Source organism: Camelus ferus, chromosome 6 (assembly GCF_009834535.1).
Source record: "Camelus ferus isolate YT-003-E chromosome 6, BCGSAC_Cfer_1.0, whole genome shotgun sequence".
Taxonomy (NCBI): Eukaryota; Metazoa; Chordata; class Mammalia; order Artiodactyla; family Camelidae; genus Camelus; species Camelus ferus.
The window spans coordinates 63,299,893-63,325,910 of NC_045701.1; the positions used below are offsets into that span (position 1 = coordinate 63,299,893).

Here is a 26,018-nt window from a genome sequence, read left to right on the forward strand (position 1 = left end):
TGTACTTAGTTAAGAAATGTTTTGTGTTGGTCTCAGCCTATCAATAAGCAATTTTGTGTTTGGACCGGCTCTTGTGGTTCTTATTATGATTGCAAGATACCCTTTAGCAAAAACCATCAGGAAACTTGAAAAAAAAATAAAGATTTATTATTTACAGAACCTGGAAGTTACATAGCTCTCCTAGGGCCACACAGTGAGGTCGTGGAGAGAGAGGGAAAGAGAGAGAATGTGTGGGGTCCTGCTTTTATTGGGGTTGAGGGTGGAGGCCTGGGATTTCAGGGGCTCATTCTGTATTGGTGAATTTAAAACAAACAAAAAAAAAATCTGAAATTTAAAGCAAGAGAAGAGAAAAAACAACTGGGCCAAATAGTCTGTTACTGAAATCAACCAAGACCTCGAAAACAAAGGAGCCTCAGTGTGGGGAGGTGGTGTGGGTCTTTACCTAGTCTGTTGGCTGGCATTGTGTTACTTGGTGATACCACTCTTTGAATTGAATGCCTTGGCAGTCGAAGCCTAAGTCAGGCCCTTGCATTAGAAAAAGAAAAGCCATTTGTCAGGGTTTACGTTAAAAACAAAGAAAGTGAAGTGTAACTTTTTAAGCAGCTAAATGAGTAGAGCCATAAAATGTGAAGTTTCTAGATATGGATTCTGGCTATATATAGATATATATGTTTTCCATTTCTTGAGATGATTTCTTCATCATTATCATTATAAATGATTATCAGTTGTTAAATACACAGAAACTTGCAAAAGTCAGTAGAGAATATAAACTTTTTTTTCCTGAAATGAAAAAATCTGAGGGGAAAATTAACGTTCAAAAACCAGTTGCATTTCTTTACACTAACGATAAATCAACAAAAGAAGAAAGTAAAGAAACAATCCCCTTTAAAATAGCACCCAAAGTAATAAAATATCTGGGAATAAATCTAACCAAGGAGGTGAAAGAATTATACACAGAAAACTATAAACCATTGATGAAGGAAATTGAAGAAGACTTTAAAAAATGGAAAGATATTCCATGCTCTTGGATTGGAAGAATCAATATTGTTAAAATGGTCACACTACCCAAGGCAATCTACAGATTTAATGCAATTCCTATCCAATTACCCAGGACATATTTCACAGAACTAGAAAAAATCATAATAAAATTCATATGGAACCATCAAAGACCTAGAATTGCCAAAGCATTACTGAAGAGAAAGAAAGAGGCTGGAGGAATAACTCTCCCAGACTTCAGACAATACTGTAGAGCTACAGTCATCAAGACAGCATGGTATTGGTACCAAAACAGACATATAGACCAATGGAACAGAATAGAGAGCCCAGAAATGAACCCACAAACTTTTGGTCAACTCATCTTTGACAAAGGAGGCAAGAATATACATTGGAATAAAGACAGTCTCTTCAGCAAATGGTGTTGGGAAAATGGACAGCAGCATGTAAAACAATGAAGCTAGAACACTCCCTTACACCATATACAAAAATCAACTCAAAATGGATTAAAGACTTAAACACAAGACAAGATACAATAAACCTCCTAGAGGAAAACATAGGCAAAACATTATCTGACATACATTTAAAAAATTTTCTCCTAGAAGAAATAAAAGCAAGAATAAACAAATGGGACCTAATGAAACTTACAAGCTTCTGCACAGCAAAGGAAACCAGAAATAAAACAAGAAGAAAACCTACAGAATGGGAGAAAATTTTTGCAAGTGAAACCGACAAAGGCTTGATCTCCAGAATATATAAGCAGCTCATATGACTCAATAAGAAAAAAATAAACAACCCAATCCAAAAATGGGCAGAAGACCTAAACAAGCAATTCTCCAAGGAAGACATACAAATGATCAAAAAGCACATGAAAAAATGCTCAATATCACTAAGTATCAGAGAAATGCAAATCAAAACTACAATGAGGTATCACCTCACACCAGTCAGAATGGCCGTCATTCAAAAATCCACAAATGACAAATGCTGGAGAGGCTGTGGAGAAAGGGGAACCCTCCTACACTGCTGGTGGGAATGCAGTTTGGTGCAGCCACTATGGAAAACAATGTGGAGATTCCTCAAAAGACTAGGAGTAGACTTACCATATGACCCAGGAATCCCACTCCTGGGCTTGTATCCAGAAGGAAATCTACTTCAGGATGACACCTGCACCCCAATGTTCATAGCAGCACTATTTACAATAGCCAAAACATGGAAACAGCCTAAATGTCCATCAACAGGTGACTGGATAAAGAAGAGGTGGTATATTTATACAATGGAATACTACTCAGCCATAAAAACTGACAACATAATGCCATTTGCAGCAACATGGATGCTCCTGGAGAATGTCATTCTAAGTGAAGTAAGCCAGAAAGAGAAAGAAAAATACCATATGAGATCGCTCATATGTGGAATCTAAAAAACAAAAACAAACAAACAAACAAAAACAAAGCATAAATAAAGGACAGAAATAGACTCACAGACAGAGAATACAGACTTGTGGTTACCAGGGGGGTGGAGGGTGGGAAGGGATAGACTGGGATTTCAAAATTGTAGAATAGACTACACTGTATAGCACAGGGAAATATACACAAAATGTTATGATAACTCACAGAGAAAAAAATGTGACAATGAGTGTGTATATGTCCATGAATAACTGAAAAATTTGCTGAACACTGGAATTTGACACAACATTGTAAAATGATTATAAATCAATAAAAAATTTTAAAAAAAAAATCTGAGGGGAAAAAAGGAGATTAGTAACATGGAAGGCCTATGGAAAATGTGTTCAAAAAGTCATTATTGTTGTCTTTAATCATGGCAGTTGTCAGGAGAGCTGATTTACTTTCTCTGGATTATAAAAAGTTTAACTTGATGGTGGTAGAATACAGAATTATGCGCTAAATAGATTAAAACTCAGGGGTGTGAGTAGAAAGCCTAATTTTTCACAGAAGAATTGTTAAACGTGTCCTGACCTGCCCATTATATCTATCATACATCTTTCTTTCCAGCTGATAAGAAATGAATATCAGTTGTTCCTATCCACCTTTCAGGTTTGTTCCGTATGCAGTAGAGGTTTCCTTCAAGATTCTAAGTGTGTTTATGGACTAGCGTTACCAAACTGAACTTGGGTCCACTCACCTGCCACAACAAAGCCATTCTACTGACACTGGATTGTAGTGAAGGTTTATTGCGGGACACCAAGAAAGGAGAATGGGCAGCTCATGCTCAAGTGAGCAGAATCCTCAATAGACCCAAATCCTCTGATGGCTTTTTCAGGGAGGGTTTTTAAAGGCAATATTTGGGGTGAGGATTGCAACTCATGGACTTTCTTCTGATTGGTTGGGGGTGAGGTAACAAGGTGATGTTTCTGGAATCTTAATCATCAGCCTTCTGATTCCAACCAGTCCCAGGTCTAGGTGCTTGTGGTTAGCATGTAGCATCCTCCACCCGGGTGGGAGTCTTAGTTTCTACAGAACAACTCAAAGATACTTGTCAGGTTGTTATGTATATCCCTTGAAGCAGAAGTAAGACTCTGTTTTACGGTTGCTGAACTATTGTTTAAGCTATCATTACTTTTCGTGCTTAACTGCTTTTCCTTTGTTTCTGCATTCCCCCACCTCCCTGATTAGTAACTGCTTAAGTCCAATCTTTGGAACTCAGGGAAGGCCTCGGAGACTAAAGCCTTTTTTAAAAAATAAGAAACAGGAGACATAGAGGGCTTTTGTACCCAGGAGAGCTCCACAGGGTCCTACTGGGTTTCAGTCCGCCCTTTTCTCTGATACTTCTCAATCCTGAGGGGAACCAGGGGCAGGACAAGAAAGGAATACAGTTTTGGATAGAGATGTTACTCATAAACTCGGCAGGGGAACTTAGTTTTAGGGGGACTCAGTTTCGTTAGGTAAATTTTGTAAGAAAGGTGAGTCTAGATTTTAGCAGCTCAGACATTAGGAAATTTATGCCGCTAGTGTATGTAGAAGGTAACGTGCACATTAGAGAATCTCCTTAAGTTTATTGAGGAACTAAATCTATGTGACTCACTAATGGTAAGAGGTCTCAGAAGTTTCATCAAAGCAGAATACAAAATAGAACAAGATATAGTTTCCTGTATCCTTGGGGAGCATGTGTTCTACCCATCTTGTATAATGTTGCTTTTCCTTTTTGACACTGTTTTTACAGATTTTATTGGCCTAAAGCGGAAGTCAGCAGACTACTGCGCTTCAGCAAAATCCAGGTCAACTGTTTTCATAAACAAAGTTTTATTGGAATATAGCCATGCAATTTTGCTTTTATCATCTATGACAGCTTTCAGGCTAAAATGGCAAAGTTAAATAATTGTGCCAGAGAATATATGGCCTGTAAAGCCAAAGATATTTACTGTGTAGTTCTTTACAGGAAAAGGTTGTCACCTGTGGCCTAGACAGTGATGGAAATAATTCTTAAATATTTTGCCTTCTATTTTCCTTTGCTTCTGCCTCTGATTCCTTCAGTTATATATGAGTTCTCATCTCTATTTGAGATGTCAGCTCTCTGGGCATATCCCATTGTCAGCCACCTGCTGAAGTTCCCACCCCAAACAGTTATTTTTCACATTCCTTAGACCATAAGACTAGATATGAAGTATATGTAAGGACTCAGGAATGTTTACTCTCTGCTCAGACATAAACTTTGGGCACTATTTGTTCACTTTAGATCATTATTAAGAGCACAGTGATCTCCATAAGACATAGTAAGGAATAATGTTAATGATGGTAAAGCTTCCAAATGCAAAGTGATGCCTGCTTAAACACTGGGACTAAATCTTGATTTATCCTGAATGATATCAGGTTCTACAAGAGGATGTTTGAAGTATCCGTGCTAATGAAATAAGTTTTCATTTTACTTTATCTTCAATTTCTTGCATGTTCTAGGTAACAGTTTTCACTTAGTTCCTAATTTTCTTCTGTTTTACTCTCCTGTAAAGTTCTCCTGGTATATTTGGGCTGTTGTTGTCATGCTCTCACAAGAGGCTCTAGTAGCCAAAAAGATTAAGATGCAGGTAGAAAGAGAAGCATAGAGAGATTTCAGTATGGAGAAGTAGGGAGTCACTGACTGTATCTGAATGGATAGAGTCAAATCATTATTTTCACTTTACCTGTTACTGTTTTCTCTCAACCATTTCATATCTTTCCCACAGCAGCTGCATCTTTTATTCCATTCTCCTTTCATTGACACAACCACTGCCCATTATTAAACAAAATAAATCACCTATACAATTCAACACTTTCATATACATACATACTATCATTTCTTCTACCAAGTTGAAACATATCAGGGGCTATCTAGGATTCTTGGAAGAATTCTAGTTAACCTTCTGACAGTGAAATAGTCCTGGGGCTTTGGACATGTCTCTTGCTTAAATCTGTGGGGTTTTGTTTGCTTGCTTGTCTTGAGAGCTTTTTGGTTCATTTATTTGTTATATTTTGAATTTTCATCTAAATCGTCTTCCCCTGGAGTCATTAGAGTGTCTGGACTTGCTGGGTTAGAAGTGTCAGGGCTACTATAGAAGACCATATCTTGAAGCTGCAAGTATCATCAGAAATAAAGAGAGGGGGTTGTTATAATATACTGTGTGAGAGGATTGGTTATGTTTAAGGGGTTAGGAGCAAGATAGATACTATGTTTGGTTTTGCAACCAAAGACCTATTGCTCTGCCCTTTGTATTAATATACTTCATGAGAAAGTAGATAAAACTGAATCCTAAGGGAAGGCTTTTATATGTAAGGAATCCTTCCTGTGTTTAAAGCCTACATCCCATAGAAGCTTTGAATAATCTCTTTGTGTTCATTACTAGAATTCTTTAATTTAAACAAATGTTATATTTTCCTGTTATACAAGACAGTATAGTACTATGTTGTTCTAAAGATTAAACTTGTTGGAAAAAAGACATTTACCATTTTTAAAAGGAACTTATATGAGCAAATACCTCTGGAGACACAGTCATTAGTTTGCCAATAAATAAGTAACATTATAGGTATGAGTTAAGTGTGCATTAAATGTTTGAGAAAATGTTGGACTTAAAATATAGGCTTCTGTTTCTGGGTAAGATGTAGTAAACACGTTATACCCTATTCTTTCTGCTAATTACAAAAAAAAAATCCTGTACACAGTGAATTTCCTGTGTTTTGTTTGCTTGGTTGTTTGTTTTGCCTCCTCTATATTCTAGGTTGGGGTGCTGGAGAATCCTCCAAACTAGAACTAACAGTAGGTGGAGCTGGGAAAAAAAAGAAAAAAAAAAAAACCTTTTTTATTAAATCTATGCTATTCCAGATGAACATCATGAAAAAAGTTTCCCCCTGCCTCCTGGGTGCCACAACTGTGGAGACCGAGCATATAGCCATGTCCATCATACCTGCCCTGCAATAAAGAGGGCACCCCTACCTCTCCCAACTGGTATTATACCTGCAAACACTTGGAGCAAAGCCTTGTTCACCAGCACCACACTGCAGTAGTGGGGCAGTTCCCATTTCCCTCCCAGCTGGAGTGGAGGGAGAGTTATAAAGAGGGGGGATTAGAGAGGAGGGTTTTTAGAATCTGTGTTTGAAATCCTGGGCAGACCTCTGAAAATCCTATGCATGAAGCTGATCAGAATCATTACAGAAAAAGGTCTGAGAGCTGAGCTCTGGTATGATATACACCCAGGCTTTAGGCTGGCCTCTGGGTAGTCCACAGTGGGGCAGAACAAAGTAACATTGAAAAGGCATTAACAGTTAAATTGACATTTGAGTCACAGCTCATAAAAGTGAGCTAGGAATCCAAACAGTTTGACTGCCTACTAAAATAGGTAATTTAAATAGAAAGCAGAATCTTATAATACTTGTCATCATACTAAGAATGAGGAAAATCATAATTCAAATGACAAAAGATAATCAGCAGACACCACACTGAGATGACACAGATGTTGGAATTACCTGACAAGGATTTTAAAGAAGCTATCATAATAAAAATGCTCCAGTAAGCAATTACAGACTTGAAACAAGTGAAAAAATGGAAAGTCTCAGCAAAGAAATAAATGATATATGGAAAAACCAAATGGAAATTTTAAAACTGAAAAATAGAATAACCTAAGTAAAAAACTGTCACAGCTATTGTAGAATAGCTGTAACAGAGGAAAGAATCACTGCACTTGATGTTAGATCAATAGAAGTTATATCCAGTATGACCACAGAGAGCATAAAGATTTTAAAGAGTAAACAGAGTCTCAGTGACCTGTGGGGCAAAAACAAAAATTTTTTTTATGTTTTTATCTTTGGAGTCTCAGAAGGAGACAAGTAAGAGTGAAGGATTGAAGAAATGATTGAAAACTTCCTAAATTTGGCAAACCAACATATCCAAGAAGTTGAGCAAACTCCTAACAGGAAAAACCCAAAGTAATCCATTCCCAGGCACTTTATAAGCAATTTGCTGAAAGCTAAAGACAAAGAAAAATTCTTTAAAGCAGGTCAGCAGGAGCAGTTCAGTGCATCTGCATCAGAAACATGGGGGCCAGCTCACGGTGAAAAAGAATGCAACAATGAATATGTATATGTTCATGTATAGCTGAAAAATTGTGCTCTACACTGGAAATTAACACAACATTGTAAACTGACTATAACTCAATAAAATAAAATTTAAAAAAAAGAAAAAGAAGAAGAAGAAACATGGGAGCCAAAGAGAAGTGGTAAGATACGTTTAAGGTTGCAGAACGAAAAAAACTCAACCCAGATTTCTTCATCTGGTGAAAATGTAATGAGGTGAAATAAAAACATTTTCTCATGAAGGAAAACTAAGAGAGTTTGCTGTCAGCAGACTTGCTCTAAAAAAGGAAATTCTTAAGACAGACAATGGTGACAGAAGGAAATTTGGAATGTCAGGAATGAGGAAAGTACAAATGAAAGAGTAGATATAGGATAATTGACTAGTCTTCTCCTCTTAAGTTTTTAAAACGTTTGATAGTGGAAAGCAAAATTTATAACATTGTCTGATGTAGTCTTCAATGTATATATATATATATAAAGGTAATTTTTAAGACAACTATCATAAAAGGGAAGAGAGAAAGAGACCTAAAAGTTAGTAAGGTTTCTACACTCCACTTGAGATGGTAAAATGTTGATATGAGTAGATAATAAATTATGTGTATATATACTGTAATCCACAGGGCAGCCACTTAAAATACTCTATGAAGAGGCGTACTTTAAGAAGAAAACCAACTTATAAATGAGTCAAAGTTAAATACTGAAAGAAGTTATGTACAGGAAAGCAGGAATGGGGATTGGATTTTGTCAAATGCTTTTTCTTTGTTAACTGGTGTAATCATGTAGTTGTTCTTTAAACTGTTAATATGGAAGATTGCATTGAATGAATTTTGAATACCTAGCCTGCTTTGCATTCCTGGAATAAACACCACTTGGTCATGATATATATATTAAAATGATAAAAAAAAATGTTGACATATGATAAATAACAAAATCCAACACTTATTCATGATAAAACACTCAGCAGACTAGGAATAGAAGGGGCATTCTTCAATCTGATAAAAAGCATTTACAGGTCACAAGCTACACGTATTATCATACTTACTGGTGAAAGACCGTTTCCATAGGCTTTTCCACTAAAATTGGGAATGAAGCAAGTGTGTTCACTCTCACCACTCCTATTCAGCATAGTAATGGAAGTTCTACACAGTTCAGTAAGACAAGACAAATAAATGGCACACATATTAGAAAGAAAGGAAATTGTTTCTATTTGCAGGTAACATGATTGTCTACATAGAAAAATTTCCAAATAATCTACCAAAAAAACTCCCAAAACAACCACATGACAATAAAACTCCTGAAACAAGCGAGTGAATTTAGCAAAGTCACAGGATATATAATCAGCACACAAATATTAACCATATTTCTACATCTTAGCAAGAAACAATTGGAAACCAAATTTTAAGCCATCATGCCATTTACACTTGCTCCAAAAAATGAAAAGGCAATACCTAGGTAAAAATACTTATAAAATATTGATGAAAGAAGACTTGAATGAATGAATGGGCATACTGTGTTCATGTGCTGGAAGACAACATTGAGAAGATGTCATTTCTTCCCAGTTTGATCCATAGGCTTAATACAATTCATATAAAAATTCTAGCAAGTCTTTTTCTTTTTGTATGTATGGATAAATTGATTTCAAAATTTATATCTAAAGGCCAAAGAACTAAATAGCTAAAGCAATTTTGAAAAAGAAGAATGAAGTTGGAGGAGTCACATTTTCTACTTTTAAGGCTTGCAATTATAGCTATAGTAATCAAGATGGTGTATGGTTTTGGAGGAAAGGTAGACATATAGAGCAATGGAACAGAGCAAAGTCCAAAATAGGGTTACATAGGTATGCTAACTTGCTTTTTTATTGAAGTGAAATTTACATAATATAAAGTTAACCATCTTAGTGTAAACAATTCAATGATACTTAGTGCATTCATGAGGTTGTGCAATCTCCACCTCTAAGCAGTTGCAAAATATTTCATTAGCTCAAAAGAGAACTCCATACCCATTAAGTAGTTGCTCTTCATTCCCATATTTTCCCCTTCCCCCAGCCCCTGGAAATCATCAATCTGTATTCTCTATGGATTTACCTATTCTGAATATTTCATATATGTGGAATCATATAATACGTGACCTTTTCTAACTGACTTCTTTCACTTAACATAGTATTTTCAAGTTTCATACATATTGTAGCTTATATTAGTACTTCATTCCTTTTTATGGCTGAATAATAGTCCATTGCATGGTTATACTAGTGTTTGTTCATTTATTGATGGACATTTTCACTGTTTCTACCTTTTGCTACTTGAGAATAGCACTGCTATGACATGTTTCCACATGTATTTGTTTGAGTATCAGCTTTCGGTTCTTTTGAGTAAATACCTATGTGTGGGCAATTGATTTTTGAGAAAGCTGCAAAAACAACTCAGTGAAGGAAGCATAGTCTTTTCAATAAATGATGTTAGAATAATTTGACATCTCATGAGGAAAAAAAAAAAAAGAACCTTGACCTAAACCTCACACTTTACTTAATTAAGCTCAAAGTGGATAGTAAATCTGACAGATAAAATAAATGTGACATGTAAAACTATAATGTTTTTAGAGAAGAATGTTGGAATAAATCTTTATGACTTAGGCTAAATGTTCTTAAACATGACACCAAAAGAATGGTTTGTAAAAGAAAAAAATCAATAATTGGACTTTATCAAAATTAAAACCTTTTGATCTGCAAATGTGACTCTGTTAAAGAAGATGAAAAGACAGACTATAGACTGGAAGAAAGTCTTTACAAATCACATATCCAGTAAAGGTCTTGTATCCAGAATGTATTAAGGGCTCATAATTTTAACAGTAAGAAACAATCCAGTTAGAAAATGGGCAAATGTTTTAAACAGATTTTACCAAAGAGGATATGTGGATAACAAATAAGCATATGAAAAGATGTTCAAATTCATTAACTGTTAGGGAAATACAAGTTAAAGACATTTATGAGATACCGCTACAGACCTATCAGAATGTTTAAAGTAAAAAACACCAAGAATGTTGAGCAACCAGCTCTCATATCTTCTTCATGGGAATGTAAAATGGTACCGCCATTCTGGGATAGTTTGGCAGTTTGCTGTGATGTTAAACATATCCTTACCGTATAATTCGGCAATTATACTCCTATATACTTATCCTAGAGAAATTAAAATTCATGTCTACACAAAAATCTGTACCCTCATATGCATAGCAACTTAATTTGTAATAACCAAAACTTGGAAACAACCTAAATGTCCTTTAGTGGGTGAATAAATTGTGGTACAATCCATGACAGAATATTACTCAGTAATAAAAGGGGATGAACTGTTGATAGATACAATAACTTGGATGGATCTCAAGAGCATTATGCTAAGTGATAAGAGATCGTTGGTTCTGGAGAACAGATAACTGGTTGCCTGGGATTAAGTTCTGGGTAAGGGTGTGACTCTAAAGCAGGTACTGTAAGAGAATTTCTTTGTTTTGATGCAATAGTCAAACACCACCACCTGGTTGTGGTAGTGGTTACATAAGTCTGTACATGTTTTGTTGGTAGTATACCAAAAAAAAAAAAAAATGCATGTAAAAACCGGTGAAATCCAAGTAAGGTCTATATTATAGTTAACAATATGGTGTAATGTCAATTTCGTAATGTTGATAATGTACTGCAGTTACGTAAGACGTTCTCATTGGAGAAAGCTATATGGAAGGTACGCAGTACTATTTTTGTAACTTACTGTGGGTCTTAAATTATTTACAAATAAACAGCAAAAAATGCAGTGTTAAAGGTTTTGAAAAGTAAAGAAAATAGCATGAATTGGTTGGAGCACAGTTAAACTGAGTCAGTGAGAAAAGTGGTCTTAAGAGGTTTTTTAAAAATCATAATAACAACAACAACAACAACTAGAGATTCCAAAGAAATGCGTGCTCAGCTAACAGTGGATTCTCAGTTGTATGGAGAAATGGAACAAAGCCTCTGTCCGGGACAAGAGGTAGCAAGGTTTGACATCTGGTTTAATTACTGTTGATGGTTTGATTTAAAAGCCAGTGAGTAGACATGTGCTGTAAGTGTCATTTCTATGTAGAGAATGGTATTTTGCAGAGTGGAAGAGCTGACAAAACAGTGTAAGTTATTCTGACTTTTATTTAAAACAGAACAAAACATCTGCAGCAGCCTTTGCATAAGAACAAAGTTCCGGCCAGTGTTTCTCTTTTGCCTCTGCTGTCTGCTTCATTTTGAATCCTGTGTAAGGCAGAGCTAACCATTCTGGAGCCTACGGTTACTTTTCTCCTTCATCCCCTTCCCCTCTCTTCTTTCTCTGTCCCATCAGTCTCTCCTCCTCCTCTTCCCTGACTCCGTTCTCTCCTTTCCTCCTCTCCCCTTTTCTCTTCCTCTACTTCCTCCCTCTTTTCCCTTTCCCATCCTCACTTTTTAAAAAGAGTGCCTGCCATATCATCCCTGTGTTTTGCTTTTGAGAAGAGAGCCTAATGAGTCCTGTGAAGTCACATGATGGTTGGTGGAGGACCTTTCTGAAACCTTAATTCTGTAAGCTTACTATTTTTAACGTGACCAGTGAAGCCAGTTCTGAGATCTGGGAACCAGGCTATAAGCCTGTGGAGCAAAATTGAAGGTGCTTGCGGGGATGCATCTTCTGTGCGTTTGTGTGGGATTGGCAGAATCTGGCTCCTCAGGTAACTTAACTTTTCTTCTGCAGCCTCAGAGGGAGTTGTGTTCACATTAGATTTTGAATGAGAGAATTAGGCTTGGGAGCATCTCATTCTTCTCTGCCTTTCCTTTGTCCCCTTATGGTAGCAGAAAATATTACCAGGGTTGCTCTGACGTACTTGAACCTGAGGTAGAGGTTTCTTAGAGATGACCTGGAATACACAGAGGTGACAGAATACTGTCTCAAAGACCATCAATGAAAAAAATTCCCCACATGTGTTTGTTGCTTTCTGCTGGATCTGTGGAATTTCTATCTTTTTAAAAATTACTTCCAAACATTCAATAGAGACTTTTTCTAAGCAAAGAGCAAAAGTTTTAAAAATTCATTTGAAGTAAGTTGTTGGCTTTACTTTCCTGTTCTGTAACTGTATAGTAACTATCTGCCTTTTGCTTCAGTCTGTCAGGGTAACAGTCTATAAATAGTCTTGATATCTTTTTTCCATTAGGTTTACACTCTTAAAATGTCATAAAATACATGTAGAGAAATTGATTTCCTGAAGCACTTGGTAGTTTACTTGTGCCTCAGCTATTGTGTTGTCCTTACTGCTTGCAAAAGACTGTTCTTTGTTAGAGGGGTGGAAAGCACATCTTGATACTTATCTTAACTCTGCCGTGAAAATGTTCTTGTTTAACATGTTAAGAGACAGTCATTTCTGGTCTTGGCTTTTAAAAATGAGAATGCTTTTTAACTTTCTGTTTCATGGCTAACTAAGCCCAGGGTCTTCATTTTAGTTACCACTTTACACTACTTCAGTTCTCTTACTTGCTTCATTACCTTTTCTGCTTTGGTTTTGAAAATAATTTTAGAGAAATAAAATCAAACTGTTTCCAACCCAATGAAGTCCTTTTACCACACTATTAATGAATCTTTTCTTCATTACCAACACAAAGCTGGACGTTGCAAATCTTTTTAAACAAGCAAATTAAAAACTATTTAGCCTTGTGATTAGAGCAGACAAAGAGCACAGTAAAATTTAACTTACCTGGCTCATCCCTTTCATTTTTACTGACCTTTCTTTATTGGAAATAGTTACCTGTAGTTTAACTTCTCCCTATAGAAGGAATGTTATTAGAGAGAAACTGGAAGGGTCCGCAGGGTTCTGATTCTTAATCCTTAAATGTAAGACCTGAAACTATAAAACTACTAGAAGAAAACAGGGGAAAGCTCCTTGACATTGGTCTTGGCAATGATTTTTTTAGCTATGACACCAAAAGCAAAAGCAACAACAACAAGTCAATAACTGGATATATTTAAGATCTTGTAGTAGCTCAGTGAAAAAGAGTATGAAAATGAATATTATATATATATTCATGTATGACTGAAAAATTGTGCTGTATACCAGAAATTGACACAACATTGTAAACTGACTATAACTCAATAAAAAAAAAATCAACAACTGGGACTATATCAAACTGAAAATCTTCTGCACAGCAAATGAAATGATCAACAAAATCAAAAGGCAATCTAGGAATGGGAGAAGATATTTATAAACCAGATATTTGGTAATGGGTTAACGTCCAAAATATATACAGAATCAACTCAATAGCAAAAAAAAACAAAACAAAAAAAAAAAAACCACAAATGTGATTATAATGGGCTAAGAACCTAAATTGACATTTCTCGAAAGAGACGTATGAAGAGTCAACAGGTACATGCAAAGGTGCTCAACATCACCAATCATTAGGGAAATGCAAATCAAAACCACAATGAGATACATCACCTTATGCATGTCAGAATGGCTTTTATCAAAAAAGACAAAAGAGAATAAGTGTGATTGAGGATGTGGAGAAAAGGAAACTTTTGTACCCATTCCTGTTGGTGGGAATATAAATTGGTACAGCCATTTTGGAAAACATAGGGGTTCCTCAAAAAATTAAAACTAGGACTACCATAGGATCCAGCAATCCCTCTTCTCAGTATATATTTGAAGAAAGTGAAATCAGTATCTCGAAGAGATATCTGCACCCCCATGTTCATTGCAGCATTATTAATAGCCAGGATATGGACACAGCCTGTGTGTCTGTCAGTGGATGAATGAATAAAGAAAATGTGGTGTGTGTGTGTGTATATACACAGTGTTACATACAAATAACAATGAAATGTTATTCAGCCATAAAAAGAGAAAATCCTGCTACTTACAACAACATAGATGAACCTGGAGGACATTATGATAAGTGAAATAAGACACAAAGAGACAAACACTGCATGATCTCACTTATATGTGCAAACCAAAAAAGTCAAATTCGTAAAAACAGAGAGTAGAACAGTAGTTACTGGGGCAGGAAGCTGGGGGACTTAGATGTTGATCAACTTGTACAAAGGTTCAGTTATGTGAGAGGAATGTTCTAGGGAGCTAATGTACCGCACGGTGACTACAGCTAATAATACTGTGTTGTATACTTGAAATTTGCTAAGAGAGTTGACCTTGAGTATTCTTCCCACCAAAATATAAGTCGTAACTATGTGACGTGATGTATATGTTAATTAACTTGATTGTGGTTATCATTTCACAGTATTTACATTTTTAAAAACGTCATATTGTACACCTTAAATATATTCAGTTTTTATTTGTCAAGTGTACGTCCATAAAGCTGGGGAAACAATGACCAGGTAAGTGCTCTGAGCCTGCACTTCTTGCTGCCTCTTGTATTGAAGACATCATAGGGAGGGGATGGATAAGAGCCCTGGACAATGGCTTAAGACACCTGAATTCCAAACTTTGGCCTTCACCCAATTCGTGTATTTTTGTGACAGTGGACTTGACGTGACCTTTGTCTCCATACGTGCAGTTCAGCTGAACTAGTAGTAGCTGAGCATGTACTCTGCAAGAGATGCCTGGAGATACTATGTCCAGTTTATATTGACTAAATGCTTTTGTTTGTTGTTGATTTAGCCTTTTTTTCTGCAATGTAGTAACTCTGTAGTGTGTAGTAACTGGGTGGATTAGTGAGGGAAATTACATTGTGGCTGGAAAATTCTCCTCTGAAGAGGCTTTTATTTGTATGGAAAATCTAAATAGTCATGGCAGAAGGCTTTATCTGTGATTTAATTTAAAAGCCATGGAATGAGTACTGTTTTGTAATATTACATCATTGATTCACAATTACTACTAATTTAGTAAGTGAAAGCAGTGGAAACCTCTAAATCCTAGCAGTGTCTAAGTAATATTATAATGCTTGTAGTTTATTAGTTGATTCAAAATTATTCTTTTTTAGCAAAGTAGAAATTAAGCTGGCTTCCTAATTGGAAACATGTCCAAGAATAACTCTTTTCATATTGTAACCAAAGTAAAAGAGATTAAAATGTTTTAGCATCATGATGGTGTCTTTAGTGAATTAGTAACCATTTAGGTTTAAAAGACATTGCTTCCCTTAATATACCATGTTAGTTAGAGGCATATTGATTTAAATATACTTCCCAATGTTGATTTATAGGACAGTGAGAGCAAATATGGCTTTCAATTCTGTTGAAATAGAGTCGTTCTTGGAAACTAACAGTGTCAGAAGTGCTTCAGATAGTGTTCAAAAAAAAAAAAAAAAGGCTGAACAGAAGGAAACTGAATACAAAAGAACCCTATTTTATCTCAAGTCTTTATTTCTTGATTTATACGTGTACTATGGTGACAGCTTTACTGCAGAATTATAATGGTAAAAGTGTTACATAACATTGTTAAGTTATAATTGGGACACCTTGTAGCACTAAGTTTAAAAAGTATTGCTTTTATCCAGTGTGAAATAATGTCTCTTGAGATCCTGAGGATAAATGAGGCAGTGTGTTTGAATTAGCTTTGAGCCTATACCTACCATGTGTTTGAGCCTCATAGTACCTCTAAGATGGAAGGATGGGTGAGCAGGGAGAGGTTGTAGCGGGAGGTGATTTTTGTCTCAATTTTAAATCAGCAGATTGAAGTATAATCACACAATTGAATTTGTAACAGAGCTTTTTTAGGAGGGGAAAGGTGTCTTAAACCACTCTGCAGAGTTGTTTAACTAGAATGTATTGTCTTAAGTAATTTTGATAAATTTACCTCCTATTCTAAAACTTGAATGATCATCATCACTGAAAAGAGCAAGAATGGATGTGCTTATTGAGGAGTCTGACTTCAGAAGACCCTATATGCAAAAAATTCTACATTATATATATAATTTATAGGGTTTACAAAGTAACTTTACTTTGCTCATCATACTTAACTCTTTACAATGTGGACTTCCATTGAATGATGGGAAAAGTACATTTACTTAGCATTTCAAAAACACAATGAATTATATCTTCAAGGTTTGTTTTAAATGTAGTTTTATTTATAACCCCTTCTAGTCCAGCTGAAAGTGATTTTTTCCCTCTTCTATTCCTTAATTCCTTTGTTTATCATGGTCTTAAAACATTTAATTTGTCTACTATTGTAGTTATTTATGTATATGATTTCTTATTCTGTTGAATTTTCATCTCCCAAGTCTCCTTGTATATATTAATTTTCATCTCCCAAGTCTCCTTGTATATATATTAAGTGTATTATATTGATATATAAATGCATATTTATTGAATAAACAAAGGTTCACCTATACTTGATCAGTGAGTGATACTCAAGGCAGAAGGAAGAAGTGAGTGAGACTCTCACTAATGGATCTTATGGGGAGTGGGGAGCATTTTCAATTTGTATTTCCCCGTCTTCCACTCCTGAATGAGAAGGGCTTCCTAGTGAGCCTCTTTCTTCTGGAAGTATATCATATACCAAGTGTGTGTAGGGTGGGAGGAGAGGGAGATGAGTGGAGGGAGTGCCATAAAACAGGAGGGAGGGGAAAGAGCTAAAGAATCACAACATAGAACAAAACAATCTGCCTGCATTTTGGCATTAACTGGTAAAGAAATATAGAAGAGAGTACATTAAACACACAAGAAGCAAGTGAAAAACAGATTTTACCACCAGACTTAGCTACTCTGTTAAAGTGTTAACATGATTAAAATAAAGCTTTTAGTAATGGGGCCCTTCTATATATTCTTGCTTATGGATGAGACATACCTTTAAGCTGTTTGCAGACATCAACAGAAAACTATAAAACTGGAATCAGTGGCGATTGACAAAGGCTATTTGGTAAGAAATTTGGAGATTATTTACATGTGTGTATGTATGTATAACAATGACTGTTTCCCTTTTATAGACTCCCATAAACCTCTCTGTACTTATTGCTACTTTGTAACAGTGGTGGATAACAAAGCCTTAGCTCAGATAAGGGGTTTTCTCTGAGGTTCCTTTTCCATCAGAATAAATCCCTATCCATCTCAGAGCTGTTGCTTTGTTTACCTTTTATGTATCTCCTTGTTTTTTCTAGATATTCATTCTGATAAGCCTAATCTTGTATCAGAAACACATATAGTTTTTCTCTTTCTCACTGTCTCTCTACCATTTTCTGAATCTTTTGTGAACAAGATCCTTTGAATTTTCCAGACTTTTAAATATTATTTTGGTAAAATATTGGGCTGTGGCTTAGAGTTTTTTCAGTGTTTTAACTGTTATCGTTCCAGTCATTCATTTTCTCTTATCATTCTCTGCCTTAGTCTTCCATTGCTTACCTTGTATGTGTAGACCTTTCTTATTCCAGAACCAAATGTAATAAATAGATTTTTTCCCTTTGTCTGTGTTATCTATGACATAACAGAAAGATTTAAAAATTCTCTTTTCAGCTTACTTTGAGACACAGTAAGACTCCAGAATTAAGCTTCATTTCATATATTGCCTCTTCTTTCTCTTAATCCTCAATTCTTGTGCTCAGAACAGTGGGTTCTAATTAAACTCTTTTCTTAAGAAACATAGTACATGTGTTTTTCTTAAATGCAGATGTGTCTTCTTTTAAGTAAAAAAAAAAAATCTACAGTTTGAAAAACGATACAGTTTGAAAACTAAAGGTCAGACATTTTAATTCTTATGTTCCTTTACTCTTTTTTCCCTTTAAACCTATGAAGACTAATTTAAAATATTATAATAGGGGAAACTGGGTTTGAGATATATGAGGTCTTAACTGTCTTTGCAACCATTCTATACATTTAAAAGCTGTTCTAAAAGAAAATGTTTATTGAAAAACATATGAAGGGTATTCTCAATCATGTGAATTTTAGTGATATTCATATGCTGTATTTCTTACAAATCATGAAAAATCTGACAAATGTCAGTTGTCTTTATTGCTTTCTTAACTTTTGAATTAATAATAAAGCTTGGAATCAGTTTGAGAATGTTATTTATGCTCAGGATCCTTGTATAATATTGTCAGAAAGTAAAGGATAAATTGTTCTTCAAATACTAATTTAAGATCACACCCCTCCCTCTGTTCCTCTCAGATCTTTTGTGGCTATAGCAGTGGAGTAGGGGTCTTTATTGCCTTAGGAGTCTGCCATGAGTTCAAAGTCCCAAGTGAAGAGAATCAGCAACTTTAATACTTGGCTGAGGAAACAGTATTGACCAAATCTTGCTGAATTTTATCTGAGCTCTCTTGGATTCAGAGAGCTCTTAACTCTTCAGAAGGCTCTTGCTGTTATAGGTTCTGCTTTGATCTAAAAGGACCAGCCAGCAATGACACATTTGAATATGAAAGATAACTTCTTCTGAAAGTAGCTGTGTGTGACACTTTTCCTTCTCAGACTTTTTTTTCAGAATCAACTTTATAGCCTTACCATCCTAGCTTTTGTTTCTAGGGCTCTACATGACAGAACAGAGGATATCCCTAGGAAATAGTTGTAGATTTGTGGCTTGGCAACCACTTTATTAAAGGCTCTTGTAAATTGAGAACTCACTACCTTGCTTCTTACTATATGAAAGAAGAGATTCTGTTCCTGAAGATACCAATCCTTTCTCTTCCGTTGCAGGCAGAATAGCTTCAAACACTTCTCAGGCTAAGGGGCCCTTGTCAAAACAAATTTTTATTTGAAGAACTAAGAAACATAGGGATATTTAGCAACAGCCCATATGAATTACAGTGGAATTGAAACTTTAGAAAAGGAAAAAAAAAAAAAAGAATTTTTCACACTTGCTTGACCCCATTGCACCCACTGTTAGATAATATTAAATGTTTTAACCACTTGAATGTTTCATTTTATAGCAAAGTATATAAATAGAAAAATGGATCTTTTGATTAAAAATTGGCATAAAACATTTTCAAGACATCCAATATAGAACATGTTCTTCATTTTATTGTGAAAATTCCTTGTATCATCAAGACTGGTTTAAAAAAAAAAAAAGTCCCAGAAATGCAAATCAAAACTACAATGAGGTATCACCTCACACCAGCCAGAATGGCCATCATTCAAAAGTCCACAAATGACAAATGCTGGAGAGGCTGTGGAGAAAAGGGAACCCTCCTACACTGCTGGTGGGAATGCAGTTTGGTGCAGCCACTGTGGAAAACAGTATCGAGATTCCTCAAAAGACTAGGAATAGACTTACCATATGACCCAGAAATCCCGCTCCTGGGCTTATATCCAGAAGGAACTATACTTCAAAAAGACACCTGCACCCCAATGTTCATAGCAGCACTATTTACAATAGCCAAGACGTGGAAACGGCCTAAATGTCCATCAACAGATGACTGGATTAAGAAGAAGTGGTATATTTACACAATGGAATACTATTCAGCCATAAAAACCGACAACATAACGCTGTTTGCAGCAACATGAATGTCCCTAGAGAATGTCATTCTAAGTGAAGTAGGCCAGAAAGAGAAAGAAAAATACCATATGATATCGCTCATATGTGCAATCTAAAAAAAAAAAAAAGGAGAAAAGAAAGAAAGAAAGAAAAAAGACAAATGAACATAAATACAAAATAGAAGCAGACTCATAGACATAGAATACAAACTTTTGGTTGCCAGGATGGAGGGAGGTGGGAAGGGACAGACTGAGAGTTCGAAATTTGTAGGTACTGACAGATATGTATAGAATAGATAAACAAGATTATTCTGTATAATGCTTGGAAATATATACAAGATCTTGTGGTAGCTCACAGTGAAAAAGAATGCAACAATGAATGTGTGTATGTTCATGTATAACTGAAAAATTGTGCTCTACACTGGAAATTGACACAACATTGACTATAACTCAATAAAAAATAATAATTTTCAAAAAAAAAAAAGTCCCATGACTGATATTTTGTAATTATTGAACGCAGGTATCCTTTTACTCAGTGGCTTTACTTCCATGATGGAAAAAGTACATCTTGTTTGTGACATCTTGAATTCTGGAGATAGATGGAATTATTAGATAAACTATAATTTTTCCTTTAAGATGATTTGAACTTGGCCAGTGAAGGTAAGCTCAGAATGTTGGAGTGCAGCTGGAATCAATGAATGATTTTACTTCTTTCATAAAGATCTCAGTGTATGCAGCTTTGAGTTCAGAGAGGATCATGCTTACATGTTCTGAGTAATAGAGAAGTGAAAGGGTATTTTTAAAATTTAACTGCTTAATTTAACACTTGTTTAGTGATATTTCCGAAGTAACTGTTCTTTTTCACTGCCATCCCCTTAGGTATGCACATAAAATTTTCAGTGAGTTCTTTGAAATTTAATCTTCAAGTTGAACTCCTTGCTTAATCAGATATACTGGATTAGTCCTGGCTTATTATATGGTTTTTTGACACTTCTCACCTATAAAGAGAAGTTAATCTCTCTGTACAGCTTATTTTCACCTTTATTTCTCTTTCTTACTAACAGAATCCCAAGGACTGCAGCAAAGCCAAGAAGCTAGTGTGTAATATCAACAAAGGTTGTGGCTATGGCTGTCAACTCCATCATGTGGTCTACTGTTTCATGATTGCATATGGCACCCAGCGAACACTCATCTTGGAATCTCACAATTGGCGCTATGCTACTGGAGGATGGGAAACTGTGTTTAGACCTGTAAGTGAGACCTGTACAGACAGATCTGGCATCTCCACTGGACATTGGTCAGGTAAGAAGCCTGTGCAGTTTGTCATCTCTCAGAGTTGAACTGCCACATAGCCAGGCTATCACATTTCTGCTTACAACTTTATGGCTCATAGTCTTTTTCTTTGAATCCATAAAGGCTACACATTATCCAGATAAAATCTAAAGTCATATATTTTATTCACAAGCTCTATTATGATCTATTTCACTTCTGATGTACAATCTTATCTGGATCTAGCAAAATCACCAAGTTTTTTTCCAGGAACGTGTTTTACTCTTTTACTGATGTTGATTAGATAGATAGATAGATAGATAGATAGATAGATAGATAGATAGATAGATATCTTTCACTTTTTAGGGTACTTTCACATTGTTGTACTCATTTGACCCTCAAAATTATCCTATAGGGTAGACTGGTGGTTCTCAAACTTCAGCACGCATGAGGATACCTGGAAGGCTTATTAAAATACTAGTTTCTCATTCAGTGGGCCTGGGATGGGGCCTAAGAATTGGCATTTCTGACAAAGCCTCCAAGTCCAAGTACCCCAACATGAGAACCACTGAAGCAGACTGTGCAGGTACCTTTCTCTCCATTTAACAGTTGAGGACAATGAAGCCTAATTTGTTTAAGCAATTTTAACTTTATTCAGGAAACATTTAATGAGGAGTAATGTGTTAAGGTATTGCGCTGTAAGAGGTACAAACATCTGCAAGAAACTTCTCTCCAAGGATTTGGTGGTGAAGGGAACAGAATATAGGTAGACTTTCTTGCTGCTGGTCTATTATTCTTTCTACAACGATGATCTTTAAAGAGTCCCAAGTTGGGCTACCTTTGTTAAAATCTTGGCTTTGTCATTTTGTGATCTTGGGCAGTTTAACCTAGGCCTTGGTTTCCTCATCAATAAAATGAGGAGTAACAATTTATTTACCTCTTTGAGTTGGTCATAGAATTAGATGAACTAACATGTACAATGCACTTAACACAGTGCCTGATATAGAACGCTAGTAACTGTTTGCTCTTTAATAGCCTTTATTCATTGAGCAAATATTCATCGAGTGCTGACAGTGTGCCGCATACTGAATTAGGTGAAATGCTAAGTAAGACAGTGCAGTGTCTCTACACTCGCATCTTGTGGGAAGTCAAACATTTTTCAAAGTGCTGAGGCATTTCAGTTAATATAATTTCTCATGGAGCTGAGCACCTTTTTTTCGCAAGTGAAAACACTAGAAGTGGAATACAGAGCCATGTCATTGGCAAAGTGAGTAACTTTAGTTCCTTTGTTTCTTTTTGCCTCCTTCGGAAAATATCAGATAATACCTGACTCTTCACAGAAGTCCCCGGAAAGTTAATTGGGTAATTTCTATAAAATGCTTTAAGTTGCTCTATAAAAGGTCCTGTATGGATTTAAAGTATTATGTTGTGATGTGAATTTTATCTTCCTTAGGATTGTTTAGGTGCCTTATTCTGCATATCAACATATTTTTTTCTTTGTAGCTCACTTCAAATTTTGAAGTGAACCTCTTAATCTAGAAGAGCTCTAATTTTGAGGCTACCTCTTCCATTGATCTGGTCTGTAGTTTATAGCAGGTACAAACAAATTAGGTGTCAAGGTTAGGAAGATGCAGGGGAAGCAACTCAGTCTCACTGTGGCTAACTTTTTCATTTTGTGGACTTAGTTCAGTTTCAAGCGTCTTTGTGGAAGTGTACAGCCAACAAAGGGCAAGGTTCTTGTGTTTCACTGTTTCTAGAGAGAGGCAACTTTTTGAGTAGCATCCAGTTAATAAAAAAGTAAAAAAACTGTTCTCACCAGACTTCTCAGATTTAGTATATAGGTTGGTCACGCCTATATGCTGCAACTATTTATTTGTTTTGTTACATTTTAAGCCTTTCTCATACATTTTGTAGTCCATAGTGGCAACTACAGAACATGAAGATTAAAAAATGGCTTGAATTTGAAACATTCAGAATTTTCTTCATGTTACAATTAAATAAGCTCTAGAAATCATCCTTTATCTATGTGGAATTGAAGGCCTGGTACTGAGACACTAAGTGACTTATCCAGGATCACATAGCTTACAAATGACAGAACTCTGGTTATTTGGACAGAACTCACTTCTACCTACCTCCAGTTTAAGTCCTCCCTAGGGAAGGGCAGACAAATTGGATGAACAATTAAAATACGTTGTGATATGGGTAAGTTATGACAATAGTTTTACATTACCTTCTTATAAAGAGAGAATAGAAAGGTAACTAAGTCTTCTAGCTTGGTTGATCAGTTTTTTCCCCCAGTTTTACTGAGATATAATTGACATACAACGTTGTATTAGTTTAAGGTGTACAACATAATGATTTGATATATGTTTATACTGCAAAAAGATTACTGCATTAAGTTTAGTTAACATCCCTCACCTCACAGTTACAAACTTTTTTTTTTTAATTGAGAACTTTTAAGATCTTCTCTTAGCCACTTTCAAATATACCATACAATATTGTTAACTGTAATCACCATATTGTACATTACATCACCAGAATTTATTTATCTTTTAACTAGAAATTTGTGCCTTTTGACCACTGTCACCCTTTCCTCCCCACCCCACCCCAACCCTCTTCACCTCTGGCAACCACCAATCTGTTCTGTTTCTTTTTTGTTTGTTTGTTCTATTTCTATGAGTTTGTTTGTTTTTTTAATTCCACATATAAGGGAGATCATACAGTATATGTCTTTCGCTGACCGACTTATTTCATTTAGTGTAATGTCCTCAGGGTCTATCCATGTTGTCCCAAATGGCAGGATTTCCATCTTTCTCATGGCTGAATAATATTCCTGTGTGTGTGTGTGTGTGTGTGTGTGTGTGTGTGTGCGCGCGCGTGTATGTATGGCATGTTTTCTTTATCCGTTCATCCATTGATGGGTGCTTGAGTTGTTTCCATGTCTGGGTTATATGAACATGGGGGTGCAGATATCTCTCTGGGATAGTGATTTCTTTTCCTTTGGATATATACCTAGAAATGGAATTCCTGGATCATATGGTAGTTCTGTCATTAAACTCTTTAAGCATATAACTCACTTAGGTTAAAAAGACAATCTTTAGCAGAGCACAAATTAAATTATACTTTGAATTTTTCCTGTGAAATTAATAATTTTAACATTTACAAAACTACTAAGATGTCTATTGGAATCATGTAAATAATCTAACAAGCTTGTATCCTTAATAATGGCTGACATCAGATGGACTGATTGATAAACTAATAATGTGGGTGATAATCTACAGACATACCTCATAGGATAGGCTATGGATATGCTTCTGTGTAGTATTTTTACAGTAATATTTGTAACCTTTGATGATTGATTAATAGAAACATGAAATAATATTTGAGATTCCTTGTGCTGCAAAAATATCTTGATTTCTCTGTTTAGCTAATGTGAGGAAAGGGAAAGGACACTGAACTGTGAGTTTAACCAGATCCAATCTCCGTTCTGTTGTTTTTAGCTTTTGGAACTTCAACAGTTAATTTTAGCTTCTCATTTTCATTTTACCTCTAAAAAAAAACTCATGTTACTCAGTACCTCTCTTCCTCTCCACTTTTATAGGGCTGTAATCACAAGGGAAAATGAGTAAGAGCTATAAAAGGCACTAAGATGGTTTTTATGTACAGTTTATTTTCATTGTCTATGTTTGGTCCCCAAATTTTAAAACACAAACATAATAATAGAATATATTATTAGATTATAACCTGCAACAGCAGGAAACTTACCCTTTTTACTCTAAGATGAAAACTAGGCCTTCATAAGAGCTTCATAGACAGTTTTCCCTTTTAAAATTATAAAGTTACATTGAAAAAATTGAAAGAGATCCAGAGAGGATCTGAGAATAACCTCTAAGCACTAAAATATCTTTGTGGTTAATAACCCACCATTTAATCATAATAAAATTCTAGACCAGTCAGAGTCTCTCTGCAGCTACCTTAGTATTTTTACTATACCAACACACCCGTAGAAGGTATGCTCCCACCCATAACAGTGGCTCACTGTAGTTGGTGATTTTAAACTGGCTGTGTTTGGGGGGAAGGAGTGATGGTACAGGGGGAATATTTGGTGACTGAGTTGGTACCATATCTAGTTGAAAAGCTAGCTATCCCTGCTTCAAGATTCTAATAGGTCTTTGACCTACACCCTACTTTTTTGAGAATTACTGACCTAAACAAGTATCATTGCAGGTATGTAAAGACTTTTAATTAAGCCTATATAAGGCTTTGGTTTTGCTGATTTTTGTTTCAGGAATGTAAAATACCAGTTAGAAAAACGTGTGTCTGAGAAGAACTCACAGTGACTTTCACTGTGACATCTCCTTTATCTTCTTCAGCTTCCCACTTAAAAGAGAGAGAAAGAAGTCTATAGTACCTCATTTATGAGAATAGGGAGCTGAAGCTTCCCTGCACAACAGTTTTGTCCAGAGTGTCCTGACACCTTAAACACAATCATAGGTATTTATTTCCAAATTTATCCTACAAATGCTTCTCATAATGAATTCTGAGTAAACCTGGGGAAAGTGAGTCAGAGGTTTGCAAACTGCCAGGATACACCTGATACATTTTCCTGGACTATAAATTTTGTTTGCTGGCATATAAGCTAAATTATTTTAAATAATAATGCAAACAGGATATATATTAGTGTAAAATGAAAATTTTGATGAAAAATCAAACTTGAGCCCACTGGTTTAGTCCAACTTTCATATCCTCAGTAGTGTAAGTTTACCCTCCTCTGCTATTGGGAGCATTCTGGTGGAAAACTGTAAGAAGTGCCATTCTATATTTGAGTTTT

General features: G+C 35.6%; 1 protein-coding gene across 3 annotated transcripts in view; it reads left to right on the forward strand.

Moving 5' to 3' along the window:
- The window catches only part of FUT8 (fucosyltransferase 8), a 255,665-nt gene that overhangs the window by 191,153 nt on the left and 38,494 nt on the right, over positions 1 to 26,018 (forward strand). For all 3 annotated transcript variants that reach the window (XM_032482205.1, XM_032482204.1, XM_032482206.1), the window contains one exon: positions 20,983 to 21,220. In XM_032482205.1, coding sequence (XP_032338096.1) covers positions 20,983 to 21,220 — 238 coding nt within the window. The remainder of the gene's footprint in view (positions 1 to 20,982; positions 21,221 to 26,018) is intronic.